At 68.8% G+C, this 21,501-nt stretch overlaps 3 protein-coding genes across 5 annotated transcripts; 1 reads left to right on the top strand and 2 right to left on the bottom strand.

Annotated features, from left to right (window-relative positions):
- Positions 1 to 1,233: 1,233 nt before the first annotated feature.
- ZNF324B (zinc finger protein 324B) lies at positions 1,234 to 5,814 on the bottom strand. 2 transcript variants are annotated; one of them, XM_068923572.1, is made up of 2 exons: positions 5,406 to 5,814; positions 1,234 to 3,589 (listed from the first exon to the last, which is right to left on the bottom strand). In XM_068923572.1, exon 2 carries the CDS (start codon positions 3,566 to 3,568, stop codon positions 3,008 to 3,010), a length of 561 nt encoding a protein of 186 aa, XP_068779673.1. In that variant the 5' UTR covers positions 3,569 to 3,589; positions 5,406 to 5,814; the 3' UTR covers positions 1,234 to 3,007. The 2 variants fall into 2 exon arrangements, with proteins under 2 accessions (XP_068779673.1, XP_068779672.1); XM_068923571.1 differs by lacking the exon at positions 5,406 to 5,814 and adding an exon at positions 5,087 to 5,142.
- A 57-nt stretch (positions 5,815 to 5,871) lies between these two features.
- LOC138063692 (endothelial zinc finger protein induced by tumor necrosis factor alpha-like) lies at positions 5,872 to 16,881 on the top strand. Its single transcript, XM_068923574.1, has 4 exons — positions 5,872 to 6,382; positions 7,893 to 7,965; positions 8,770 to 9,360; positions 15,108 to 16,881. Exons 1-4 carry the CDS (start codon positions 6,215 to 6,217, stop codon positions 15,602 to 15,604), a joined length of 1,329 nt encoding a protein of 442 aa, XP_068779675.1. The 5' UTR covers positions 5,872 to 6,214; the 3' UTR covers positions 15,605 to 16,881.
- An 80-nt stretch (positions 16,882 to 16,961) lies between these two features.
- ZBTB45 (zinc finger and BTB domain containing 45) lies at positions 16,962 to 21,155 on the bottom strand. Of its 2 annotated transcripts, none has more exons than XM_068923519.1 (3): positions 20,928 to 21,155; positions 18,328 to 19,450; positions 16,962 to 17,608 (listed from the first exon to the last, which is right to left on the bottom strand). In XM_068923519.1, the coding sequence occupies exons 1-3, from the start codon at positions 21,138 to 21,140 to the stop codon at positions 17,247 to 17,249; spliced, it is 1,698 nt and encodes a 565-aa protein (XP_068779620.1). In that variant the 5' UTR covers positions 21,141 to 21,155; the 3' UTR covers positions 16,962 to 17,246. The 2 variants fall into 2 exon arrangements, with proteins under 2 accessions (XP_068779620.1, XP_068779621.1); XM_068923520.1 differs by having other exon boundaries at positions 16,965 to 17,608; positions 18,328 to 19,436; positions 20,928 to 21,084.
- Between the last annotated feature and the right edge of the window lie 346 nt (positions 21,156 to 21,501).

Below are 21,501 nucleotides of genomic sequence, written 5' to 3'. Positions count from 1 at the left end.
GATGAACGTGGCGCTCAGCCAATCGACAGCCACAGCCCTCCAGGAGGCGGGGCAGTCGCTCTGACTGACACCTTGTTGAGCCAATCATCTTCTAAAATACCTTACGGGGGGGGCTCCTCCCCGATCCAGAGTCACTCCGGTTTGCCTCTGGTGGCCAGGAGGGAGTAATGGCGGGAGTGGCTCCGGGGTGGGGCGGCCCGAGGGCAAAGTCGATGGCTGTGGCTAGGGCAGGGCTCTCACGGGGCAGGGCCTGGGTCTGGATGTGTGTTGGGCCTGGGCCCGGGCCCGGGCCCGGGCATGATGTGGGCCTAGGCCCTGGCTTGGGGCTTGGGGCTTGGACCTGGATCTGGGCCTGGCCATGATGTGGGCCTAGGCCCTGGCTTGGGGCTTGGGGCTTGGGCCTGGATCTGGGCCTGGCCATGATGTGGGCCTAGGCCCTGGCTTGGGGCTTGGGGCTTGGGCCTGGATCTGGGCCTGGCCACGATGTGGGCCCAGGCCTAGGCCCTGGCTTGGGGCTTGGGGCTTGGACCTGGATCTGGGCCTGGCCACGATGTGGGCCTAGGCCCTGGCTTGGGGCTTGGGGCTTGGACCTGGATCTGGGCCTGGCCATGATGTGGGCCTAGGCCCTGGCTTGGGGCTTGGGGCTTGGGGCTTGGGCCTGGATCTGGGCCTGGATCTGGGCCTGGCCACGATGTGGGCCTAGGCCTAGGCCCTGGCTTGGGGCTTGGGGCTTGGACCTGGATCTGGGCCTGGCCATGATGTGGGCCTAGGCCCTGGCTTGGGGCTTGGGGCTTGGGGCTTGGGCCTGGATCTGGGCCTGGCCACGATGTGGGCCCAGGCCTAGGCCCTGGCTTGGGGCTTGGGGCTTGGGCCTGGATCTGGGCCTGGCCACGATGTGGGCCCAGGCCTAGGCCCTGGCTTGGGGCTTGGGGCTTGGACCTGGATCTGGGCCTGGCCACGATGTGGGCCTAGGCCCTGGCTTGGGGCTTGGGGCTTGGACCTGGATCTGGGCCTGGCCATGATGTGGGCCTAGGCCCTGGCTTGGGGCTTGGGGCTTGGGGCTTGGGCCTGGATCTGGGCCTGGATCTGGGCCTGGCCACGATGTGGGCCTAGGCCTAGGCCCTGGCTTGGGGCTTGGGGCTTGGACCTGGATCTGGGCCTGGCCATGATGTGGGCCTAGGCCCTGGCTTGGGGCTTGGGGCTTGGGGCTTGGGGCTTGGGCCTGGATCTGGGCCTGGCCATGATGTGGGCCCAGGCCTAGGCCCTGGCTTGGGGCTTGGGACCTGGGTCAGGGCTGGGACATGGGCCTGGGCCTGGATTTGGGCCTGAGGCTGGGTCTGAGGCTGGATGTGAGCCTAGTCGTGAGCGTGGACAAGATCTTCATCCTGGGGCTGGGTGTGGACGTGGTCTTGGACATGGGCAGGCGCCTGGGCCTGGGTCTAACCCTGGATCTGGGCCTGGACGTGGCCCTGGGCCTGAATCTGGTCATGGATGTGGGCCTGCATCTGGGCTTGGACATAGACAAGAGCCCGGGCCTTGGCCCAAGTGTGGGAATGGGTTTGGGCCCCGGTCAGGGCTTTGGCCTAGGCCTGGATGTGGGCTTAGACCTGAACCTGGGCCTTGCCGGGTCCGGATGCCCAGTGTCCCCCCACAATCACTGCAAGCCTCGCCTGGCCCCGCTGGGCAGGGAGAAGCCCTCGGACCTGGCCGGCCGTGCACAGGACAGCCCCCGGGCGACTCCCTCAGCCTCTGTTCCCACCCTGGCAACCCCGGAAGGCGACTAGCCCGGGGCAAACAGCCTCCCTCGGGCGCTGTTCACAAACCAGGGCGCCCATCGGCTCCCTCTACCCACCTAATTCTGCCCCGCTTTCGCTTCTCAATCATTTTAACGCCTTCTTTTACCCACAGAGAAGACATTGGGGGGTCTCTAAAGGAGCTTTGAGTCCTCAAAGCTGCTCCGCCGCAGCCAAGGGTCACCCCCGGCAAAGTCTTGTCTGCTCCCGTCCTCCCTCGCACCCCGAGAGCGATGTTTTCGGGATCCCAGGGGCCGAGCGAGCGACCGGGCGTGGATGTGGGACCGGCCCCGAGGAGGAGAGCGGAGGCTGTGAGGCCGTTCCCGGCGGGGAGAGAGACGACACCCCGAGCTAAAGATAAGGACGCTGGAAATTCATATGGAAAATTCACACAAAAATCACAAAAAACAAAAAGAAAAACCACCAAAACCCGGCTCAGGAGGGGGCTGTCTTGAGAAAGAGCGAGAAATGCTCCGGGAAGGCCGCTCAGGAGAGAACCGTCTCGAGACCTTCGCTCAGGCGGCACCGGACGACGACGAGCGTCGGCCGCGGGTGCTTCGCTCCGGAGAGACGCGACAGGAGGACGCGGCAGGGAAGAGCTCGCCCCGCCGCGCCGCCGGTACCACCCGGAAAAACCGCCGAGGCGACTGTCTTAAAAAAAGTCTCTCGCCTCCTGGTTTTCCTGGCGGCCACCGGCACGAGGCAACGCCGACCTCGACTTCCTCGAGCCGGAGTCTTCCTCGAGTCTTCCTCCAGCGGGGCCGGCGAGAAAGCGGGGAGCCCTTCGGAGAGGCTGAGCGCAGTGAGTCCCGGAGGGGCTAAGACGCCTTTGGGTGGCGGAGGGGACGCTCCGCCGCTAAATCAGGAGCTTCCTCGCGCGGAGACGAGAAACCGGTTGGATGAGCCCCGCTGGAGAGCTACTGAGATGGTGCTGAGCGAAAAGCCTCGATTTTTGCCCCGATCCCGGGACTCCGGGAGGCTTTACGGAAGGGAAACAGAAAGGGTTTTCCCCCACCGGTCGACGGCAGGGCAGAAGGGTGAGTCCGAATACCCCCCCGCAGCGGTGGGGCGGGGGGGGAAAAAACCAGCACGGGGCAGCCCGGACGGAGGCAACGGGCCCGGGAAGGGGCGCTGGGTTTTCTCCCTCCCTTCTTCGCCCCCGGCGAAAAAGAGCGGAGAAGGAGGGGGGAAAAAAAGGAGCGCGGGGCGGGCGTCTAGGCGCGGTGGGTGCGCTGGTGCCGCAGGAGGTGGGCGGCGGCGGCGAAGGCCTTGCCGCAGCCGGCGCACTTGTGGGGCCGCTCGCCGGTGTGGGTGGCGCGGTGGCGGGTGAGGTGGGCGGCGCGGGCGAAGCTCTTGCCGCAGTCGCCGCAGGCGAAGGGCCGCTCGCCCGTGTGGGTGAGGCGGTGGCGGGTGAGGTGGGCGGCGCGGGTGAAGGCTTTGCCGCAGAGGCCGCAGGCGAAGGGCCGCTCGCCCGTGTGGGTGCCGCGGTGGCGGGTGAGGTGGGCGCTGCGGCGGAAGGCTTTGCCGCAGCAGCCGCAGCGGTAGGGCCGCTCGCCCGAGTGGGTCTCGCGGTGGCGGGCCAGGTGGGCGCTGCGCCCGAAGGCTTTGCCGCAGCGCTCGCAAGCGTAAGGCCGCGGCGGCGGCGGTGCCGGCGGCGTGCCGGCGCGCTCCGGGCCCGGCCCGCCGCCTCCGTGCGTGCCCAGGTGCCGCGTCAGGTGGGAGCTCCAGCGGAAACCTTTGCCGCAGTACGGGCACGCGTTGGGCTTCTCGCCCATGGCGCCGGCGCCTCCTCGGGCCTGGGCGAGGAGAGAGCGGCACAAACTGGGGTTACTGGGCTGCCTGCGGTTGGCCCTGCGTTCCCCTCCCTCCTCGCGCTGCCCCGAAGGACCCAGGTTTCGGCCCCGCCGCTGGCTTTTGTCCCCTTAGTCCAGTTTCCTCCCTGATACCCAGTTTCGTCCCTGCTGCCGAATTTCACCTGCGCCGCCCGAATTCGTCCCCGGGGCTGGCTTTTGTCCCCGCTCCCCCCCCCCCGTTTTGTCCCCGCTCCCCCCCCCCGTTTTGTCCCCGCTCCCCCCCCCGTTTTGTCCCCGCTGCTGAATTTCAGCCCCGGCGTCGAATTTGGGCTCCGCCGGCCAATTTCATACCCGCTCCCAAATTTTGGCCCCGCTGCCCAGTTTCAGGGGCCCGACATCGCCTGGGCGTTGGGGCCCCCCTCCCCCCCTCCCAGTTTCGGGAGATCCCCATGCTCATCCCCTCCCCCGTTCCCAGTTTGGGCGTTTGCCCCCCCTCCCCTGTTCCCGGGTTGGGGGTTTGTCCCCCTCCCCCATTCCCAGTTTGGGGGGGGTTTCCCTCTCCCATTCCCAGTTTGGAGGTTTGCCCCCTCCTCCATTCCCAGCTTGGCGAATTCTCCCCCTCCCCCATTCCCAGTTTGGGGGTTTTCTCCCCCTCCGCCATTCCCAGTTTGGTGGGTCCCCCTCCCCCATTCCCAGTTTAGGGGTTTCTCCCCCTCCCCCATTCCCAGTTTGGTGGGTCTCCCTCCCCATTCCCAGTTTAGGGGTTTCTCCCCCTCCCTCATTCCCAGTTTGGGGGTTTCCCTCCCCATTCCCAGTTCGGGGGTTTTCTCCCCCTCCCCCATTCCCAGTTTGGGGGATTCTCCCCCTCCCCCATTCCCAGTTTAGGGGTTTGCCCCCCTCCCCATTCCCAGTTTGGAGGTTTGCCCCCCTCCCCATTCCCAGTTTGGGGGTTTTCTCCCCCTCCCCCATTCCCAGTTTGGGGGATTCTCCCCCTCCCCCATTCCCAGTTTAGGGGTTTGCCCCCCTCCCCATTCCCAGTTTGGGGGTTTTCTCCCCCTCCCCATTCCCAGTTTGGGGGTTTTCTCCCCCTCCCCCATTCCCAGTTTGGGGGATTCTCCCCCTCCCCATTCCCAGTTCAGGGGTTTGTCCCCCCGCCCCGTTCCCAGTTCGGCCGGGTCTCCCCCTCCCCCACTGCCAGTTTGCGCGCGTCTCCTCCCCTCCCCCACTCCCAGTTTGGGGATGGGGGTTCCCTCCTCATTCCCAGTTCGGAGGGGGGTCTCCCCCTCCAGCACTCCCAGTCTGGGGGTGCCCAGCCTCTCTCCCGGTCCCAGTCCGGGGGGGTCCCCGCGGCCGCCCCTCCCCCGTCTGCAGTGCCGGCAGGGGGGAGGGGTGGCGGGCGCCTCCCCTCCCCCACCCCGCACCGCTCCCCTCCCCCACCGGCCCCCCTCCCCCCCTCCCCCACCCTTCCCAGTTGCCCCAGTTGCCCCAGTTGCCGCTTACCCGCCCGGCTGCCGCCTGCCAGGCCCCGCCGCCCTGCCCCCGCGCGCGGGGCTCTATGGGTCCTTAACCCTTTGCTAGGCCCGGACGCCTGGGTCCCCTGACGCCCAGCTCCTCCGCTCGGGTGCCCCCCGGCCGCCTGGGCCCCCGGCCGCGGGGGCTGGGAGGAGGGGCAGCCCCGGCCGGGGACCCCGGTGTCCACAGGGCCGGGCTACCCGCGGGTGCTGGGCCACCCCGGCCGGGGCCACCGAGGGCCGCTGCCACCCCCCAGCCATGGGGAGGGGACACCTGCCTCCAGGTCCCCCAGGGTGGGGGCACTCACGTGGGTGTCCCCAGGCTGGGATCAACCCTCCTTGGTGTCCCCGGGGTGGTGACACCCACAGCGGTCTTCTCAGGGTAGCGGCACCCACATGGGCGTCCCCAGAGTGGTGACATCCTTCCTTAGTGTCCCCAGGGTGGTGACACCCATGTGGGTGTCCCCAGATGAGGGACACCCCTCCTTGGTGTCCCCAGGAGTGGTGACACCCATGTGGGTGTGCCCCGATTAACCGTCCTTGGTGTCCCCAGGGGTCGTGACACCCACATCAGTGTTCCCAGATGGGGGACATCCCTCCTGGGTGTCCCCCAAGGTGGTTGACATCCACATCTGCGTCTGCAGGGTCTGCACATCCTTCCTTGGTGTCCCTGGGGTGGTGACACCCATGTGGGCTTCCCTGGACTGGGGACATCCCTCCTTGGTGTCCCTGGGGTGGTGACACCCATGTGGGTGTTCCCAGATGGGGGACACCCCTCCTTGGTGTCCCTGGGGTGGTGAAAAGCATGGTGGTATCCTTGGGGTGGTGACGCCTACATGGGTGTCCCGAGAGTGGGGACATCCCTCCTGGGTGTCCCCAGGGTGGTGACATACCCAGGAATCTGCCCAGATGGGGGGCATCCCACCTTGGTGTGTCCCCTGGGGTGGTGACACCCCCTGTGGCATCCCTGGGGTGGGAGGACCTCCCCCCCGTTGGTGTCCCCGGGGCGGTGACACCCGTGCGACTGTCCCCGAGGTGGGGACATCCCCGAGGGTTGGGGGGGGGAACCCACCTGGGTGCCAGTGCGGTGGGTGACACGCACGTTGGTGACACCCACATGGGGGCCCCGGGGGGGGATCCGATCCCCCCCCCCGGTGTCCCCTCCCCCCGGGGCCCCTCCCCTTCCCCCCGGTTCCCCCTCCCTCCCGGTGCCCCCCCCCCCACCGGCTTCCGCCGCCGCCGCCGCCGCCGGCTCGGCCCGGACACGGGGCAGGACCCGCCCGAGGTACCGGGGGGGACTGGGAGCACTGGGCGGACTGGGAGGCACCGGGGGCGCTGGGGGAGAGTGGGAGGGGACTAGGGGAGACCGGGGGGACTGGGAGCACTGGGCGGACTGGGAGGCACCGGGGGCGCTGGGGGAGAGTGGGAGGGACTAGGGGAGATTGGGGGGACTGGGAGCACTGGGCAGACTGGGAGGCACCGGGGGCGCTGGGGGAGACTGGAGGGACTAGGGGAGATTGGGGGGACTGGGAGCACTGGGCAGACTGGGAGGCACCGGGGGCACTGGGGGAGACTGGGAGGGACTAGGGGAGACCGGGGGGGGACTGGGAGCACTGGGTGGACTGGGAGGCACCGGGGGCACTGGGGGAAACCGGAGGTACTGGTAGCACTGGGCAGACTGGGGGGCACCGGGGGGGACTGAGGGAAGGGGGGGTGCTGGGGGAGGCTGGAGGGGGCTGGGGGAAACCAGAGGGACTGGGAGCACTGGGGAGACTGGGGGGCACCGGGGGGGACTGAGGGAAGGGGGGGTGCTGGGGGAGGCTGGAGGGGGCTGGGGGAAACCAGAGGGACTGGGAGCACTGGGGAGACTGGGAGGAACTAGGGGAACTGGGGGAGACTGGAGGGACTAGGGGAGACCAGGGGGACTGGGAGCACTGGGCAGACTGGGAGGCACCACGGGGGACTGAGGGAAGGGGGGCCGCTGGGGGAGACTGGCGGGGACTGGGGGAAACCAGAGGGACTGGGAGCACTGGGGAGACTGGGAGGAACTAGGGGAACTGGGGGAGACTGGAGGGACTAGGGGAGACCGGGGGGACTGGGAGCACTGGGCAGACTGGGAGGCACCGGGGGGTGCTGAGGGAGACTGGGAGGGACTAGGGGAACTGGGGGAGACCAAGGGGACTGGGAGGGACTGGGAGCACTGAGGAGACTGGGGGGCACTGGGGGGGACTGAGGGAATGGGGAGCACCGGGGAAGACTGGGAGGGACTGGGGGAGACCGAGGAGACTGGGATCACTGAGGGAGACCAGGGGAACTGGGAGTACTGGGCAGACTGGAAGGCACTGGGGGAGACTGGGAGGGACTAGGGGAGACCAGGGGAACTGGGAGAAACCAAGGGGACTGGGAGGGACTGAGAGCACTGGGGAGACTGGGAGGCACCAGGTGGAACTGGGGGAGACTGGAGGCCCTGAGGGGACTGGGAGGCACTGGGGATACTGGGGGGCTGCAGGGGGGACTGAGAGAACTGGGGGAGACTGGGGTGACTGGGAGGGGGACTGGAGCCCTGGGGGGATCTTGTGGTGGCTCCTGGGGGTGACGGAGGGGGGTTACTGGGAGCACTGGGGTGATGGAGTGACTGGGGGGGGGTTCTAGGAACATGGGGGGTGATGGGTGTTACTGGGAGAACAGGCGGGTGACTGGGCTGATGGGTGATTACTGGGTGCACTGGGCGCGCTAGGGTGATGGGGGGGACTGGGAGCACTGGGGTGACGGGCGCTGGCTGGGTGTCCCCGCAGGCGCCCATGTTCCTGGCCGAGGTCCCCTGGGCGCTGGTGGCCCCGGGGCAGCGCCCGCCCGGGCCCCCCTCAGGTGAGCGCCCGTCCTCCGTGTCCCCTCGTGTCCCCCCACGTCACCTCCCCGTGTCCCCATCTCCCTTCCCATCCCCTTCCCCGGGTCTCCCCGCCGCGTCCCCTCCTGTCACCCCGTGGTCCCCCTCACCGCCTATGTCCCCCCACCCTGATGAGCACCCACCCCCCGGCCTCCCTGTCCCCCGTGTCCCCTCCTGTCCCTCCCGTATAGCCCGTGTCACCCTGCAGCCCTCCGGGTCCCCTCTGCGTCCCCCTGCGTCACCCCCATCCCCCTGTGGCCCTTCCACATCCCCCACGGGTCTTGGGGAGGGGGGGTCCAGGTCCCCTCATGTCTCTCTGGGTGGCCCCAGGTCCCCTCATGTCCCCCACACGTGTCCTCAGGTCCCCTCGTGTCCCCCGGGCGTCCCTGTGTCCCCCTGGGTGGCCCCATGTCATCTCATGTCCCCGCCATGTGTCCCCAGGTCCTTCCACGTCCCCTCATGACCCTGCCAGGTGTCTCCCTGTCGTCCCCCCCCCCCGGTGTCCCTGGCTCCCTCCATGTGTCCCCAGGTCGCCTCTTGTCCCTCCAGGTGTCCCCACGTCCCTGCCATGTCATGCCACACGTCCCGCTGCGTCCCTCCATCGCTCCACGCGTCCCGGCTGCATCCCACCGCACGTCCCCCCACGTCGCTCTGCGTGTCCCCCACATCCCCACACCGCACGTCCCCCGCGTCCCTTTGTCCTCCGCACCGTGTCCCCCACGTTCCCCCCATCGCTCTGCGTCCCTCGCCGCGTCCCCCCCCTCATCTCTCCCTTCTCTCCACAGCCCCCGCTGCCGCCAACCCCCCGCAGCCACCTCCGGAGCCGTCCCCGCCCGGCCGCCACGTCCCCGGCGGCCCGTCCCCGTCCCCGGCGGCGCCCGCCGGCCACCGCTGCGGCGACTGCGGCAAGACCTTCGGGGCCCGCTCGCGCCTGGCCGTGCACCGGCGGGTGCACACGGGCGAGCGGCCCTTCGCCTGCGGCCACTGCGGCAAGCGCTTCAGCCAGAGCTCGGCGCTGGGCCTCCACCGGCGCCTGCACACGGGCGAGCGGCCCCACGCGTGCGGCGAGTGCGGCAAGGCCTTCGCCGTGCCCTCGCACCTGGCCGTGCACCAGCGGGTGCACACGGGCGAGCGGCCCTTCGCCTGCGGCCACTGCGGCAAGCGCTTCAGCCAGAGCTCGGCGCTGGCGCTGCACCGCCGGGGCCACACAGGCGAGCGGCCCCACGCGTGCGGCGAGTGCGGCCGGGCCTTCGCCGTCGCCTCCCACCTGGCCGCCCACCGGCGCATCCACACGGGCGAGAAACCCTTCGCCTGCCCGCAGTGCGGCCGCCGCTTCCGCCAGCGCTCCGGCCTCGCCGCCCACCAGCGCGGCCACAAGTAGCCGCCGGGCGCCGCCTCCGAGGCCCGGCACCCTGCGTCTGGCTGTGAGCACCCTACGTCGGGCCCTGAGCGCCCCGAATCCGGCTCCAGGCACCCTGCATCTGGCTGTGAGCACCCTAAATCCGGCCCTGAGCGCCCCGAATCCGGCTCCACACACCCTGCGTCTGGCTGTGAGCACCCTACGTCGGGCCCTGAGCGCCCCGAATCCGGCTCCGGACGCCCTGCGTCTGGCTGTGAGCGCCCCGAATCCAGCCCTGAGCACCCCGAATCCGGCTCCGGACACCCTGCGTCTGACTGTGAGCACCCTAAATCCGGCCCTGAGCGCCCCGAATTGGGCTCCGGACACCCTGCGTCTGGCTGTGAGCGCCCTAAATCCGGCCCTGAGCGCCCCGAATCCGGCTCCGGACGCCCTGCGTCTGGCTGTGAGCGCCCCGAATCCAGCCCTGAGCACCCCGAATCCGGCTCCGGACACCCTGCGTCTGACTGTGAGCACCCTAAATCCGGCCCTGAGCGCCCCGAATTGGGCTCCGGACACCCTGCGTCTGGCTGTGAGCGCCCTAAATCCGGCCCTGAGCGCCCCGAATCCGGCTCCAGATGCCCTGCCTCTGGCTCTGAGCACCCTAAATCCGGCCCTGAGCGCCCCGAATCCGGCTCCGGATGCCCTGCGTCTGACTGTGAGCGCCCTAAATCCGGCCCTGAGCGCCCCGAATCCGGCTCCGGACACCCTGCGTCTGGCTGTGAGCGCCCCGAATCCGGCCCTGAGCGCCCCGAATCCGGCTCCGGACACCCTGCGTCTGACTGTGAGCGCCCTAAATCCGGCCCTGAGCGCCCCGAGTCCGGCTCCGGACACCCTGCGTCTGGCTGTGAGCACCCTAAATCCGGCCCTGAGCGCCCCGAATCTGGCTCCGGACGCCCTGCGTCTGACTGTGAGCACCCTACGTCGGGCCCTGAGTGCCCCGAATCCGGCTCCGGACACCCTGCGTCTGGCTGTGAGCACCCTACATCGGGCCCTGAGCGCCCTGAATCCAGCTCCGGACGCCCTGCCTCTGGCTGTGAGCGCCCCGAATCCGGCCCTGAGCGCCCCGAATCCGGCTCCGGACACCCTGCGTCTGACTGTGAGCGCCCTAAATCCGGCCCTGAGCGCCCCGAATCCGGCTCCGGACGCCCTGCGTCTGACTGTGAGCACCCTAAATCCGGCCCTGAGCGCCCCGAATCCGGCTCCGGACACCCTGCGTCTGGCTGTGAGCGCCCCGAATCCGGCCCTGAGCGCCCCGAATCCGGCTCCGGACACCCTGCGTCTGACTGTGAGCGCCCTAAATCCGGCCCTGAGCGCCCCGAGTCCGGCTCCGGACACCCTGCGTCTGGCTGTGAGCACCCTAAATCCGGCCCTGAGCGCCCCGAATCTGGCTCCGGACGCCCTGCGTCTGACTGTGAGCACCCTACGTCGGGCCCTGAGTGCCCCGAATCCGGCTCCGGACACCCTGCGTCTGACTGTGAGCACCCTAAATGCGGCCCTGAGCGCCCCGAATCCGGCTCCGGACGCCCTGCGTCTGACTGTGAGCGCCCTAAATCTGGCCCTGAGCGCCCCGAATCCGGCTCCGGATGCCCTGCGTCTGACTGTGAGCGCCCTAAATCTGGCCCTGAGCGCCCCGAATCCGGCTCCGGACGCCCTGCGTCTGACTGTGAGCGCCCTAAATCCGGCCCTGAGCGCCCCGAATCCGGCTCCGGACGCCCTGTGTCTGGCTGTGAGCGCCCTAAATCCGGCCCTGAGCGCCCCGAATCCGGCTCCGGATGCCCTGCGTCTGGCTGTGAGCACCCTAAATCCGGCCCTGAGCGCCCCGAATCCGGCTCCGGACACCCTGCGTCTGACTGTGAGCGCCCTAAATCCAGCCCTGAGCGCCCCAAATCCAGCTCCGGACACCCTGCGTCTGACTGTGAGCGCCCTAAATCCGGCCCTGAGCGCCCCGAATCCGGCTCCGGATGCCCTGCGTCTGGCTGTGAGCACCCTAAATCCGGCCCTGAGCGCCCCGAATCTGGCTCCGGACACCCTGCCTCTGACTGTGAGCGCCCTAAATCCGGCCCTGAGCGCCCCGAATCCGGCTCCGGACGCCCTGCGTCTGGCTGTGAGCGCCCTAAATCCGGCCCTGAGCGCCCCGAATCCGGCTCCGGACGCCCTGCGTCTGACTGTGAGCGCCCTAAATCTGGCCCTGAGCGCCCCGAATCCGGCTCCGGACACCCTGTGTCTGACTGTGAGCGCCCTACGTCGGGCCCTGAGCGCCCCGAATCCGGCTCTGGACACCCTGCGTCTGGCTGTGAGCGCCCTAAATCCGGCCCTGAGCGCCCCGAATCTGGCTCCGGACACCCTGCGTCTGGCTGTGAGCGCCCTAAATCCGGCCCTGAGCGCCCCGAATCCGGCTCCGGACGCCCTGTGTCTGACTGTGAGCGCCCTAAATCCGGCCCTGAGCGCCCCGAATCCGGCTCCAGATGCCCTGCCTCTGGCTGTGAGCACCCTAAATCTGGCCCTGAGCACCCCGAATCCGGCTCCGGACGCCCTGCGTCTGACTGTGAGCGCCCTAAATCTGGCCCTGAGCGCCCCGAATCCGGCTCCGGACGCCCTGCGTCTGACTGTGAGCGCCCTAAATCCGGCCCTGAGCGCCCCGAATCCGGCTCCGGACGCCCTGTGTCTGGCTGTGAGCGCCCTAAATCCGGCCCTGAGCGCCCCGAATCCGGCTCCGGACACCCTGCGTCTGACTGTGAGCGCCCTAAATCCGGCCCTGAGCGCCCCGAATCCGGCTCCGGACACCCTGCCTCTGGCTGTGAGCGCCCTAAATCCGGCCCTGAGCGCCCCGAATCCGGCTCCGGACGCCCTGCATCTGACTCTGAGCACCCCAATCTGCTCCGCGCACTCCCAATCCAGCTCTGGGCACCCCACATCTGGCTGTGGACACTGAAGGTGGTTGCGGACACCCTGAATTCAACTTTGGACACCCCAAATCCAGCTCTGGACATGCCGAATTTGGCTCCAGACACTGAATCTAGCTCCAGACATCCCAAATTTGGCTCCAGGCTCTCCAAATCCAGCTCCAAGCACCCCATGTCTGGCTCTGGACACCTCAAATCTGCTTCCCAGCACCCATAATCCAGCTCTGAGCACCCTAAATCTGGCTCCAGACACCCTAATCCAGCTGTGGACATCAAATCTCTTTCCGGACACCCTAATCCAGCTCCGGACACCCCGAATTTGGCCCAGGACACCCTGAATCCAGCTCCAGACACTCCTAATCTGCTGCTGACATGCCAAATCTGCCTCTGGACACCCCAAATCCAGCTCCGGACACCCCAAATCCATCTCAGATCACCCCTGCGGCCTCGTGAACCCTGAGACCCTCCATCCCCTTAACTCTGCCCCTCGGGCCGGGCCGCAGACATGGGGACCCCCCCCACGGGGTAGCTGAGCCCCATTAAACCTCGCTTACCCCCTCCAGCTCCCAGTGGTGTAGGGGGGACGAGGAGGCACCAGGCCCCCCAAAATGGGGCAAAAGCTAGCGGAAATGGGAAAAACCGCCCCCAAACGCTGCCCTGGCTCGCACCATCTGGAGGGGTGCGATGGTGGGTAGGGGCCTCACTGCAGCGTCCTGCCTCGGGGAGGGCATTTTGGGACGGGAGGGGGGCAATAAGGGGGGTGGGGTGGGGAGAGGGGTAAAAACGGGCCCCGGGTTTGGTGGCGGCGGCGGCGGGGATGGGGGTTAACACCATTGAGTCGCGGTCCGCCGGGTGGCGCGGAGCGGCCCTGGGCGGCGCGGAGCGAGCGCTTCCGGGGCGCGGGGCGGCTGCGGCGGCGGCTCGGCGGCGCTGAGGTGAGGGGGGGGGAGGGGCCGGGGGCCGCGGGGATTTTGGGGTGGGGGGGGACGCACCTGGACCGGTGTCCCCCCCCCCGGGTCTCTCCTCCAGCCCCGGGGCCCCTCCGGCCCGCTGCCCCCCCCCCCCCCGTGTCCAGTCTCAGACTCCCCGCTGCCCCCCCCCCCGCGTGTCCCCCCCCCCCGGTCCTGGGGCTCCTTCAGGGTCCCTGGTGCCCCCCCCCGTTCCCCCCCCTGCATTCCCCCCCCCCATATCTCGGGTCTCAGGGTCCCCCGGTGCCCCCCCTGTCTTGGGTCTCAGGGTCCCCCGGTTCCCCCCCTGCATTCCCCCCCCCCATCTCGGGTCCCAGGGTCCCCCCGTTTCCCCCCCCCATCTCGGGTGTCAGGGTCCCCCGGTTCCCCCCCTGCATTCCGCCCCCCCATCTCGGGTGTCAGGGTCCCCCGGTGCCCCCCCGGGTGTCCCCCTCCCATCTCGGGTCCCAGGGTCCCCCGGTGCCCCCCCTGCATTCCCCCCCCCCATCTCGGGTGTCAGGGTCCCCCGGTGCCCCCCCTGTCTTGGATCTCGGGGTCCTCCGGTGCCCCCCCGGGTGTCATCCCCCTCCATCTGGGGTCTCAGGGTCCCCCAGTGCCATCCCGGGTGTTCCCCCCCCCTCAGGTCCCAGGGTCCCCCAGTTCCCCCCCCCATCTCAGGTCTCAGGGTCCTCCAGTGCCCTCCCCGGCTCTCCCCTCCAGCCCTGCTCTCCCCCTCACGATGTCCCCACACCCGCTGGTCCCGGGGCCCCCCAGGGTCCTCGGGTTCCCCCTCCCCCTGTGTCCAACCCCCCCCCTTGTGTCCTCCCAGCCCCCCAGCTGAGCCCTCCCCCCGGGTCTCCCCACAGGGATGGAGCAGGCGGAGGAGCCACCCGACGCCCTCTCAGGTGAGCCGGCCCCCGGTCCCACGCGGGACCATCTGGGCCGACGCAGGTCCAGCCGTGGCCAGGGTCTGTCCAGGCCATCGTGGCTCCAGCCCTGGCCATGGTCCAACCCTGGCCAACATGGGTTCATCTAGGCTAACGTGGGTCCAACCGCCGCCATCGCAGACCCATCTGGGCCGGGTTCCTCCTGGCCATGTCCGGATGAGGGTTGAAATATGGTGGTCTCCAAGGATGGAGACCCACCACCTCTCTGGGTTAGACCTGGCTCCATCACACACGAGAGAGCTCAGAGGTGTCTCTGGGAGTCCTGCTTCCGACCTTGGCCAACACGGGTCCAACCCGCGTTCTTCGTGGCCGTGTCAAGTGCGGGTTGGGCATCTCCACGGGTGGAGACCCACCACCTCCCTGCGACTGACCCCACCTCCATCCACGCTGGGGTAGGGGGGATGCAATCTCCTGGGTCCAACCTCCACCTCAAAACAGGTCTGACCCCAGCCAGCGCGGGCCCGCTTGGGCTGGGATCCTCCTGGCTGGACGGAGGTTGGGTCAGAGGATGCCTTATGGCTCTGGGGCAAATACCCTCCTTGGGGGGCAACTTGGGAGCTTTGGGGGGGCAATTCAGGACCTTCAGGGGAGCAAACTAGAAGTTTTAGGGGAGCAAGTTGGGACCTCCAAAAGTGCCACCTGGGAGACTCAAGGGGGCACCCTGGGAGCTTCAAGGGGGCAACTTGGAAGTAGGGGAGCAAGTTGGGACCTTCAAGGGGGGCAACGTGTGAGCTTCAGGGGGGCAACTTGGGAGACTCAAGGGGGCAATTTGGGAGCTTCGGGGTGACACGTGTCCCCGTGTCCCCGCAGGGAGCGGGAACAGCCACGAGGTGGACATCATCGAGAGCCTGGCGACGTCCCCGCTGCTGCCAGCGCCGTCCCCGCCGCCATCCCCCAGCCTGGGCTGGCCCTGGGAGGCGGCGGCAGGCGCCCGCAAGCCCTACAAGTGCACCGAGTGCGGCAAGGCCTTCGGGCAGAGCTCGCACCTCATGCGGCACCTGGGCACCCACACGGGCGAGAAGCCCTACAAGTGCGGCGCCTGCGCCAAGAGCTTCGCGCAGCGCTCCAACCTGCTGCAGCACCAGCGCGCCCACACCGGCGAGAAGCCCTACGAGTGCGGCGCCTGCGGCAAGCGCTTCGGCTGGAGCTCCAACCTCAGCCAGCACCAGCGCCTCCACACCGGCCAGAAACCCTTCCAGTGCGGCCAGTGCGGCAAACGCTTCGGCGAGAGCGCCCGCCTCCTCGAGCACCAGCGCACCCACACCGGCGAGAAGCCCTACCGCTGCCCCGACTGCGCCAAGACCTTCAGCCGCGGCTCCCACCTCGCCCGCCACCGCCGCCTCCACGCCGCCGAGCGGGGCCCCGGCAAGGCGTGCGGCCAGAGCGCGGCCCTCGCGCTGCGCCGTGGCGCCCGCGGGCTCTGAGGGCCCCGCCGAGGCAGAGGGGAGGCTCGGCGGCGCGGCCGGTGGTGGCCACGGGTCTCCCGCGGGAGCCACGGGGATGGGGCTCGGCCCCAGCGGTGCCCGCTGTTGGCTTGCGGAAAGCTGTCGTGGGCGAACGGGCGTGGGATTGGGGCAAATGTGGACCTGAAGACTTGGGGATGGTCCATGACGTGGCCAGAGGCTACCACAGACCTTCTGCACTAGCCATGGGTATGTGGTTTAGCCCCGTTGGTGCCCGTTGTTGGCTTGCAGAGGACCCACGTGGGCAAAGAGACATCAGACTGGGGTCATAAAGACTCCAGGAGGCTCTGCAATGTGGCCAGAGGCTACCACAGCCTTTCTGTGGTAGCCACGGGGACGTGGTTTGGCCCAGATGGCCCCCACGATTGGCTTGTGAAGAGCCCACATGGACAAAACAGATGCAGGATCGGGGGCAAACGCAGATGCGAAGACTTGAGGAGGATCGGTGACGTGGCCAACGGCAGCTGTGGCCTCCTGCAGGAGCCACGGGGACGTGGTTTGGCCCTGTCAGTGCCCGTCGCTGGCTTGCAGAGAGGCCGCGTGGGCAAACAGACATGGGAATAGGGGCAAATATGGACACCAAGACTTGGGGATGATCCGTGACGTGGCCAACGGCCACCGCGGCCCTTCTACGCTAGCCGTGGGGACGTGCTCTGGCCGTGTCAATGCCCAGCATTGGCTAGCAGAGAGCCCGCGTGGGCAAACGGACGTGGGACTGCGGTTGTAAATACTCCGGGAGGCTCCGCAACGTGGCTGATGGCTACTATGGCCCTTCTGCGGTAGCCACAGGGACGTGGTTTGGCCCTGCACCGCACTGCGGAGAGCCCTCGTGGGCAAACGGACGTGGGACCGGGGACAAACACGGACACGAGGACTCGGGGAGGATCCGCGATGCGGGCGGTGGCTACCGTGGCCCTTCTGTGCTAGCCGGAGGGACGTGGGTCAACCCCGTCAACGCCTCTCGTTGGCTTGTGGACAGCCAGCTGGGGCAAACGGGGACACGAAGATTTGGGGCTGGTGCGTGACACGGCCACCGTGGCCCTTCTGCGGTAGCCACAGGGACGTGCTTCGGCCACCGTCGTCGGCTTGCGGAGAGGCGGCGCGGGCAAACGCAGACGCAAAGACTCAGGGAGGCTCCACGCCGTGGCCAACGGTGGCCTCCCATGGTGGCCACGTGCCCGTGGGGCCGGGGACGCGCGGCTGCGGGAGACTCATTAAAGGCCGATTCCTAAAAGCGATTTTGAACGTGCCGAGACGGGTTCTGCCACCGCGACCTGCAGGGAGGGATTATTTGGGGGGGGGGTGAAGGGGACCAACCGTTTCCTTAAAACGTCCGTGTTGATTTTTCAGAGCCCGCCGGGCACGCGCGCCGACGCCAACGCCCGCTTAATAACCCGCCGCGTGGAGCCGGGAGCCGCGGGCGCTCGGATCCGCCGCTGCCTTCCTCGCCCTCCGCCGTCGCGCGACGGCACCGAAGCCGACGGAGCGTCGCGACGCTGTCCGAGCCGTCCCGTTCTTCCCCGCGAGTACCGCGCCGGGGTCGGTTCCCCTCCTCCCGCCGGGTTGGAAAAGCCGAGGGGGACGAGGGAGCCGGCGGGCGTCGTCACGCCGGGCCGGCCTCGGCGCCTTGCCAAGCCGCCAGCCCGGCGTCGGGAGCCGGCGGCTCGGGCTGCCAGGCCTCGGCGGGGGGCGGCGGCGGCGGCGGCCCGGCGGCGGGGTGGTTGGCGGCGGCGTGGCGCTCCAGGAGGGTGCGGTGGGAGAAGCCCTTGGTGCAGAGGCGGCACTGGAAGCGCTCGGGGCGGTGGGTGCGCATGTGGACGTTGAGGGAGCTCTTCTGGGTGAAGCGCTTGCAGCAGACGCCGCACTGGAAGGCGCGCACGCCCGTGTGCGTCACCATGTGCTTCAGCAGGTAGTCGCGCAGCGAGAAGGAGCGCCAGCAGATCGAGCACTGGTGGGGCTTCTCGCCTGCGGGGGCGGCGCGGCACGGCTCGGTGGCCGCCGCGCCGTCCCCGTCCCTGCCGTCTCCGTTGCCCCTCGTCCCCATCGCGGTCCCGTTACCGCCCCGTCCCCTCCTGTTCCCGTTTCCCCTCCCCAGCACGTCCCCTCGTGTCCCCGGCCCCCCCACGCCCCCTGTCCCCTCCTATCCCCGTTATGTCCCCGTCCCTGTCCCCCCATGTCCTCATTCGCCTCCCTGCCCCTCTCCCCATTGCCCCGCGTTCCCGTCCTCCCACCCTTGATGTCCCTGTCACATCCCCATCCCTTCGTAGCCCCGTGTCCCTGTTATGTCCCCGGTCCCCCGTCCCCGCTGCCCCATGTCCCTGTTCCCCCACCCTGGATGTCCCCGGTTGCCCCCATGGCCCTGCCCCCATCCCCCTACATCCCCGTTTCCCCCCCTCCACGTCCCACTTTGTCCCCAGATCGCTGTCCCCATTGCCCCACTTTCCTGTTCCCCCCACATCCCTGTCCCCCCACGTCCCCATTGCCCCCGTGTCCCCATCCCGCCACGTCCCTGTCCCCGTCCTCCTACGTCCTTGTTCCCTTCACATCCCCGTCCGCCCTCACCGTCCCCACTTCCCCACGTCCCCCATCCGTGGGGCCGCGGCCCTGCAGCCCCCTCGGGAGCCCTGGCCGGGGCCGCGAGAGCCCCGTTCCCTCCCGTTTTAGCCCCGTTTTATCCCCCTCACCGGAGTGGATGAACATGTGCTTGGTGTAGTTCTTGCGGGAGCTGAAGGTTTTCTGGCAGTGGCCGCACTGGTAGGAGGGTTCGGGGCAGCGCGAGGGGCCGGGCCGGGGCGCGGCGGGGGCGCCGGGGCTCAGCCCCACCTCGGCCCCGGCCTCGTAGAACGGCGGCGGTGGCGGCGGCGGAGGCGGCAACGGCGGCGCGGGGGCGAAAGCGAAGGCGTCGGCACCCGCGGGCGCCTTGGCCCCGAAGGCGAAGCCTCGGCCCGCCGCCGCCTCCAGGCTGCAGTCGGGCCCAAATTTGCCCCCGTCCTCGCCCGGCCAGGGCGGCAGGAACGCCTCGGCGAAGACCTCGGGCGCCCCGAAGAATTGAGGCTCCTCAGCGGCGAAAGGCGCCGGGGCGAAGCCTTCCTCGCCGCCGCCACCCTCCTCCTCCTCCTTGACGGGCAGCTGGAGCCGCAGCGGCTGGCGCTGCTTGCGGCTGTGGCAGCTGGGCGCCGGCTCGGGCGCCCCGAAACGGCCCTCGGCGTCGCGCTGGGCCGCCGCCAGCAGGTCCCGCAGCTTGTAGCGCACCTCAGCCCCCTTGGGCGCCTCGGGCGCCTCCGCCTCGGCCTCCTTGGGCGGCTCGGGCGCCCGGGCCACGGCCAAAGCTTTGGGGCCGCGGCTTTGGGAGATGATCTGGGTGCACTCGTCGATGACCGTCTTGATCTGGAGGATGGAGGCGGCCGTGAGGATCTGCAGGGCCTCGGACTGGGCGACGACGAGGCAGCCGCTGTACATGAACTCGACGAGCTGGCGCACGGCGCCGCTGGGCACCACGGGCGGCACCTCGATGGCCGAGTGGCCCAGCAGCAGCTTGTCGTGGAAGAAGGGGCTGCCGGCGGCCAGCACGCAGCGGTGGGCCCGCAGCGTCGCCTCCCGGATGCGCACCGTCACGTCGCAGAAGTGGCCGCCCAGGCGCTGCCCGTTGAGCGTCTCCAGCAGCGACTTGCTGAAGTTCTGCAGGTGGATGTAGTGCACCGCCTCCGCCATGGCCGGGGAGCGGCGACGCCGAGCGGGGACGCTGCGGGAGGCCGGGGACGCCGCCGGGGACGTCAGCGAGGTCTGCGGGCGCCTGCGGGGACAACGCTAGGGTCCGGGGACGTCTTAGGGGAGGTCACTGGGGGTTCGGGGACGCCGTACGGGACGTCACCGAGTCTGGGGACGCTGCTGAGGACGTTACTGAGGTCGAGGGACACCTCAGGGGATGTCACCGAGGGGCTAGGGATGAGGTAGGGGACATCATCAGGGTCTGGAGACACCTGAGGGAACAGCACTGGGGTCTGGAGCCATCTTAGGGGACGTCACCGTGGGTTTGGACCATCTCAGGGGATGTCACTGAGGTAGGGGGACATCACCGTGGGTTTGGGGCCATCTGAGGGGCCGTCACTGAGGTCTGGGGCCATCTGAGGGGACGCCACCATGGGTTCTGGGCCAACGGAGGGGATGTCACTGAGGTCTGGGGACATCTTAGGAGACGTCACTGTGGGTTCGGGGCCATCCGAGGGGACGTTAGTGAGGTCTGAGCACATCTTAGGGGACGCCACCGTGGGTTCGGGGCCATCTGAGGGGACATGCCTGAGGTCTTGGGGACACCTTAGGGGACGCCACCGTGGGTTCGGGGCCATCTGAGGGGACATGCCTGAGGTCTTGGGGACACCTTAGGGGATGTCACCATGGGTTTGGGGCCATCTGAGGGGACGTCACTGAGGTCTGGGGACAACTGAGAGGACACCACCGTGGGTTTGGGGTCATCTGAGGGGATGCCACCATGGGTTTGGAGCCATCTGAGGGGCCGTCCCTGAGGTCTGGAGACATCTTAAGGGACGCCACCGTGGGTTGGGGGTCATCTGAGGGGACGTCACTGAGGTCTGGGGACATCACTGGGGTTGAGGGACACCTTAGGGGATGTCACTGAGGGCCTGGCGACGCTGCTGGGGACATCCCTGAGGTCTGGGGACACTGATGGGGACATCACCATCGGTTCGGGGCCATCTGAGGGGACGTCACTGAGGTCTGGGGACATCTGAGAGGACGCCACCGTGGGTTTGGGGTCATCTGAGGGGACGTCACTGAGGTCTGGGGACATCTGAGAGGACGCCACCGTGGGTTTGGGGTCATCTGAGGGGACGCCACCGTGGGTTCGGGGCCATCTGAGGGGACATGCCTGAGGTCTGGGGACACCCTAGGGGATGTCACCATGGGTTTGGGGTCATCTGAGGGGACGTCACTGAGGTCTGGGGACATCTTAGGGGACGCCACTGTGGGTTTGGGGTCATCTGAGGGGACGTCACTGAGGTCTGGGGACATCTTAGGGGACGCCACCGTGGGTTGGGGGTCATCTGAGGGGACGTCACTGAGGTCTGGGGACATCACTGGGGTCGAGGGACACCTTAGGGGATGTCACCAGGGCCTGGCGACGCCGCTGGGGACATCCCTGAGGTCCGGAGGCACCTGAGGGGGCAGCACTGAGCTCTGGGGCCTCCTCAGGGGACGTCACCGGCCCCCTCCCCCTCCCCCCCCAGGGGGACCCAGGCGTCCGGGCAGGGGGCGGGGCCGCACTCACCTCCCGGTCCCCTGCGGAACGGTCGCCGCCAGCCCCGGCCACCCGGAAGCACCTCGAGGGAGCACTTCCGCCGCCGCCGGCCGCACCGCGGGCGTCACTTCCGGCGGCGGCAGCCATAGAGAAGCCTCCGCCGTGCTCAGAGGGGCCGGAGCGGAAGTGAGCTGAGATCATAGAGAAATAAGGGACGGGGCCCCAGAGAGGAGGTAGGAGCATGGTCACCGGGGGGGGGCGGAAGTGACGTTTCCGGCCGTTTCCGGCCTCCGGAGCCCTTCTGCTCCAAATCGGGTGTCACCTCTCGGTCTGGTCATGACATCACTTCCTTCTGCCCCGATGATGTCACTCTCTGGCGTGTGACATCACACCTGCTCCCATGACCTCAACCTGGCCCTTCCCCCACTATTCCCCCCCCCCGGTTTCCTCTATGACATCCCCGCTGGCTCTGTGACATCACAGCCAGCCCTCTGATGTCACAGCTGGCCTCATGACATCGCTGTGTTCATCATAGCCCCTGGTGGAGGGAGGTGCTTGGACGTTCCCCAGTGATGTCATTGCCTCCTGGGTGGGGGCGGGGCAG

Source organism: Struthio camelus, chromosome 34 (assembly GCF_040807025.1).
Source record: "Struthio camelus isolate bStrCam1 chromosome 34, bStrCam1.hap1, whole genome shotgun sequence".
In the NCBI taxonomy this organism is placed as follows: Eukaryota; Metazoa; Chordata; class Aves; order Struthioniformes; family Struthionidae; genus Struthio; species Struthio camelus.
Note: the sequence above shows the minus strand (reverse complement) of the source record. Positions and strands in the feature narration are given on the sequence as shown.

What these genes read in the sequence shown, in the direction of transcription:
- ZNF324B (XM_068923572.1), bottom strand. Translation starts at nt 3,568, where the DNA reads ATGGGCGAGAAGCCCAACGCGTGCCCGTACTGCGGCAAAGGTTTCCGC.
- LOC138063692 (XM_068923574.1), top strand. Translation starts at nt 6,215, where the DNA reads ATGGGGGCCCCGGGGGGGGATCCGATCCCCCCCCCCGGTGTCCCCTCC. An exon ending in CGGGGCAGGACCCGCCCGAG is followed by an intron (nt 6,383 to 7,892) that starts GTACCGGGGGGG and finishes GTGTCCCCGCAG; the next exon opens with GCGCCCATGTTCCTGGCCGA. An exon ending in CGCCCACCAGCGCGGCCACA is followed by an intron (nt 9,361 to 15,107) that starts AGTAGCCGCCGG and finishes AGGCGGCGGCAG; the next exon opens with GCGCCCGCAAGCCCTACAAG.
- ZBTB45 (XM_068923519.1), bottom strand. Translation starts at nt 21,140, where the DNA reads ATGCTCCTACCTCCTCTCTGGGGCCCCGTCCCTTATTTCTCTATGATC. An exon ending in GTTCCGCAGGGGACCGGGAG is followed by an intron (nt 19,451 to 20,927) that starts GTGAGTGCGGCC and finishes CCCGGACCCTAG; the next exon opens with CGTTGTCCCCGCAGGCGCCC. An exon ending in GCACATGTTCATCCACTCCG is followed by an intron (nt 17,609 to 18,327) that starts GTGAGGGGGATA and finishes CCGCCCCCGCAG; the next exon opens with GCGAGAAGCCCCACCAGTGC.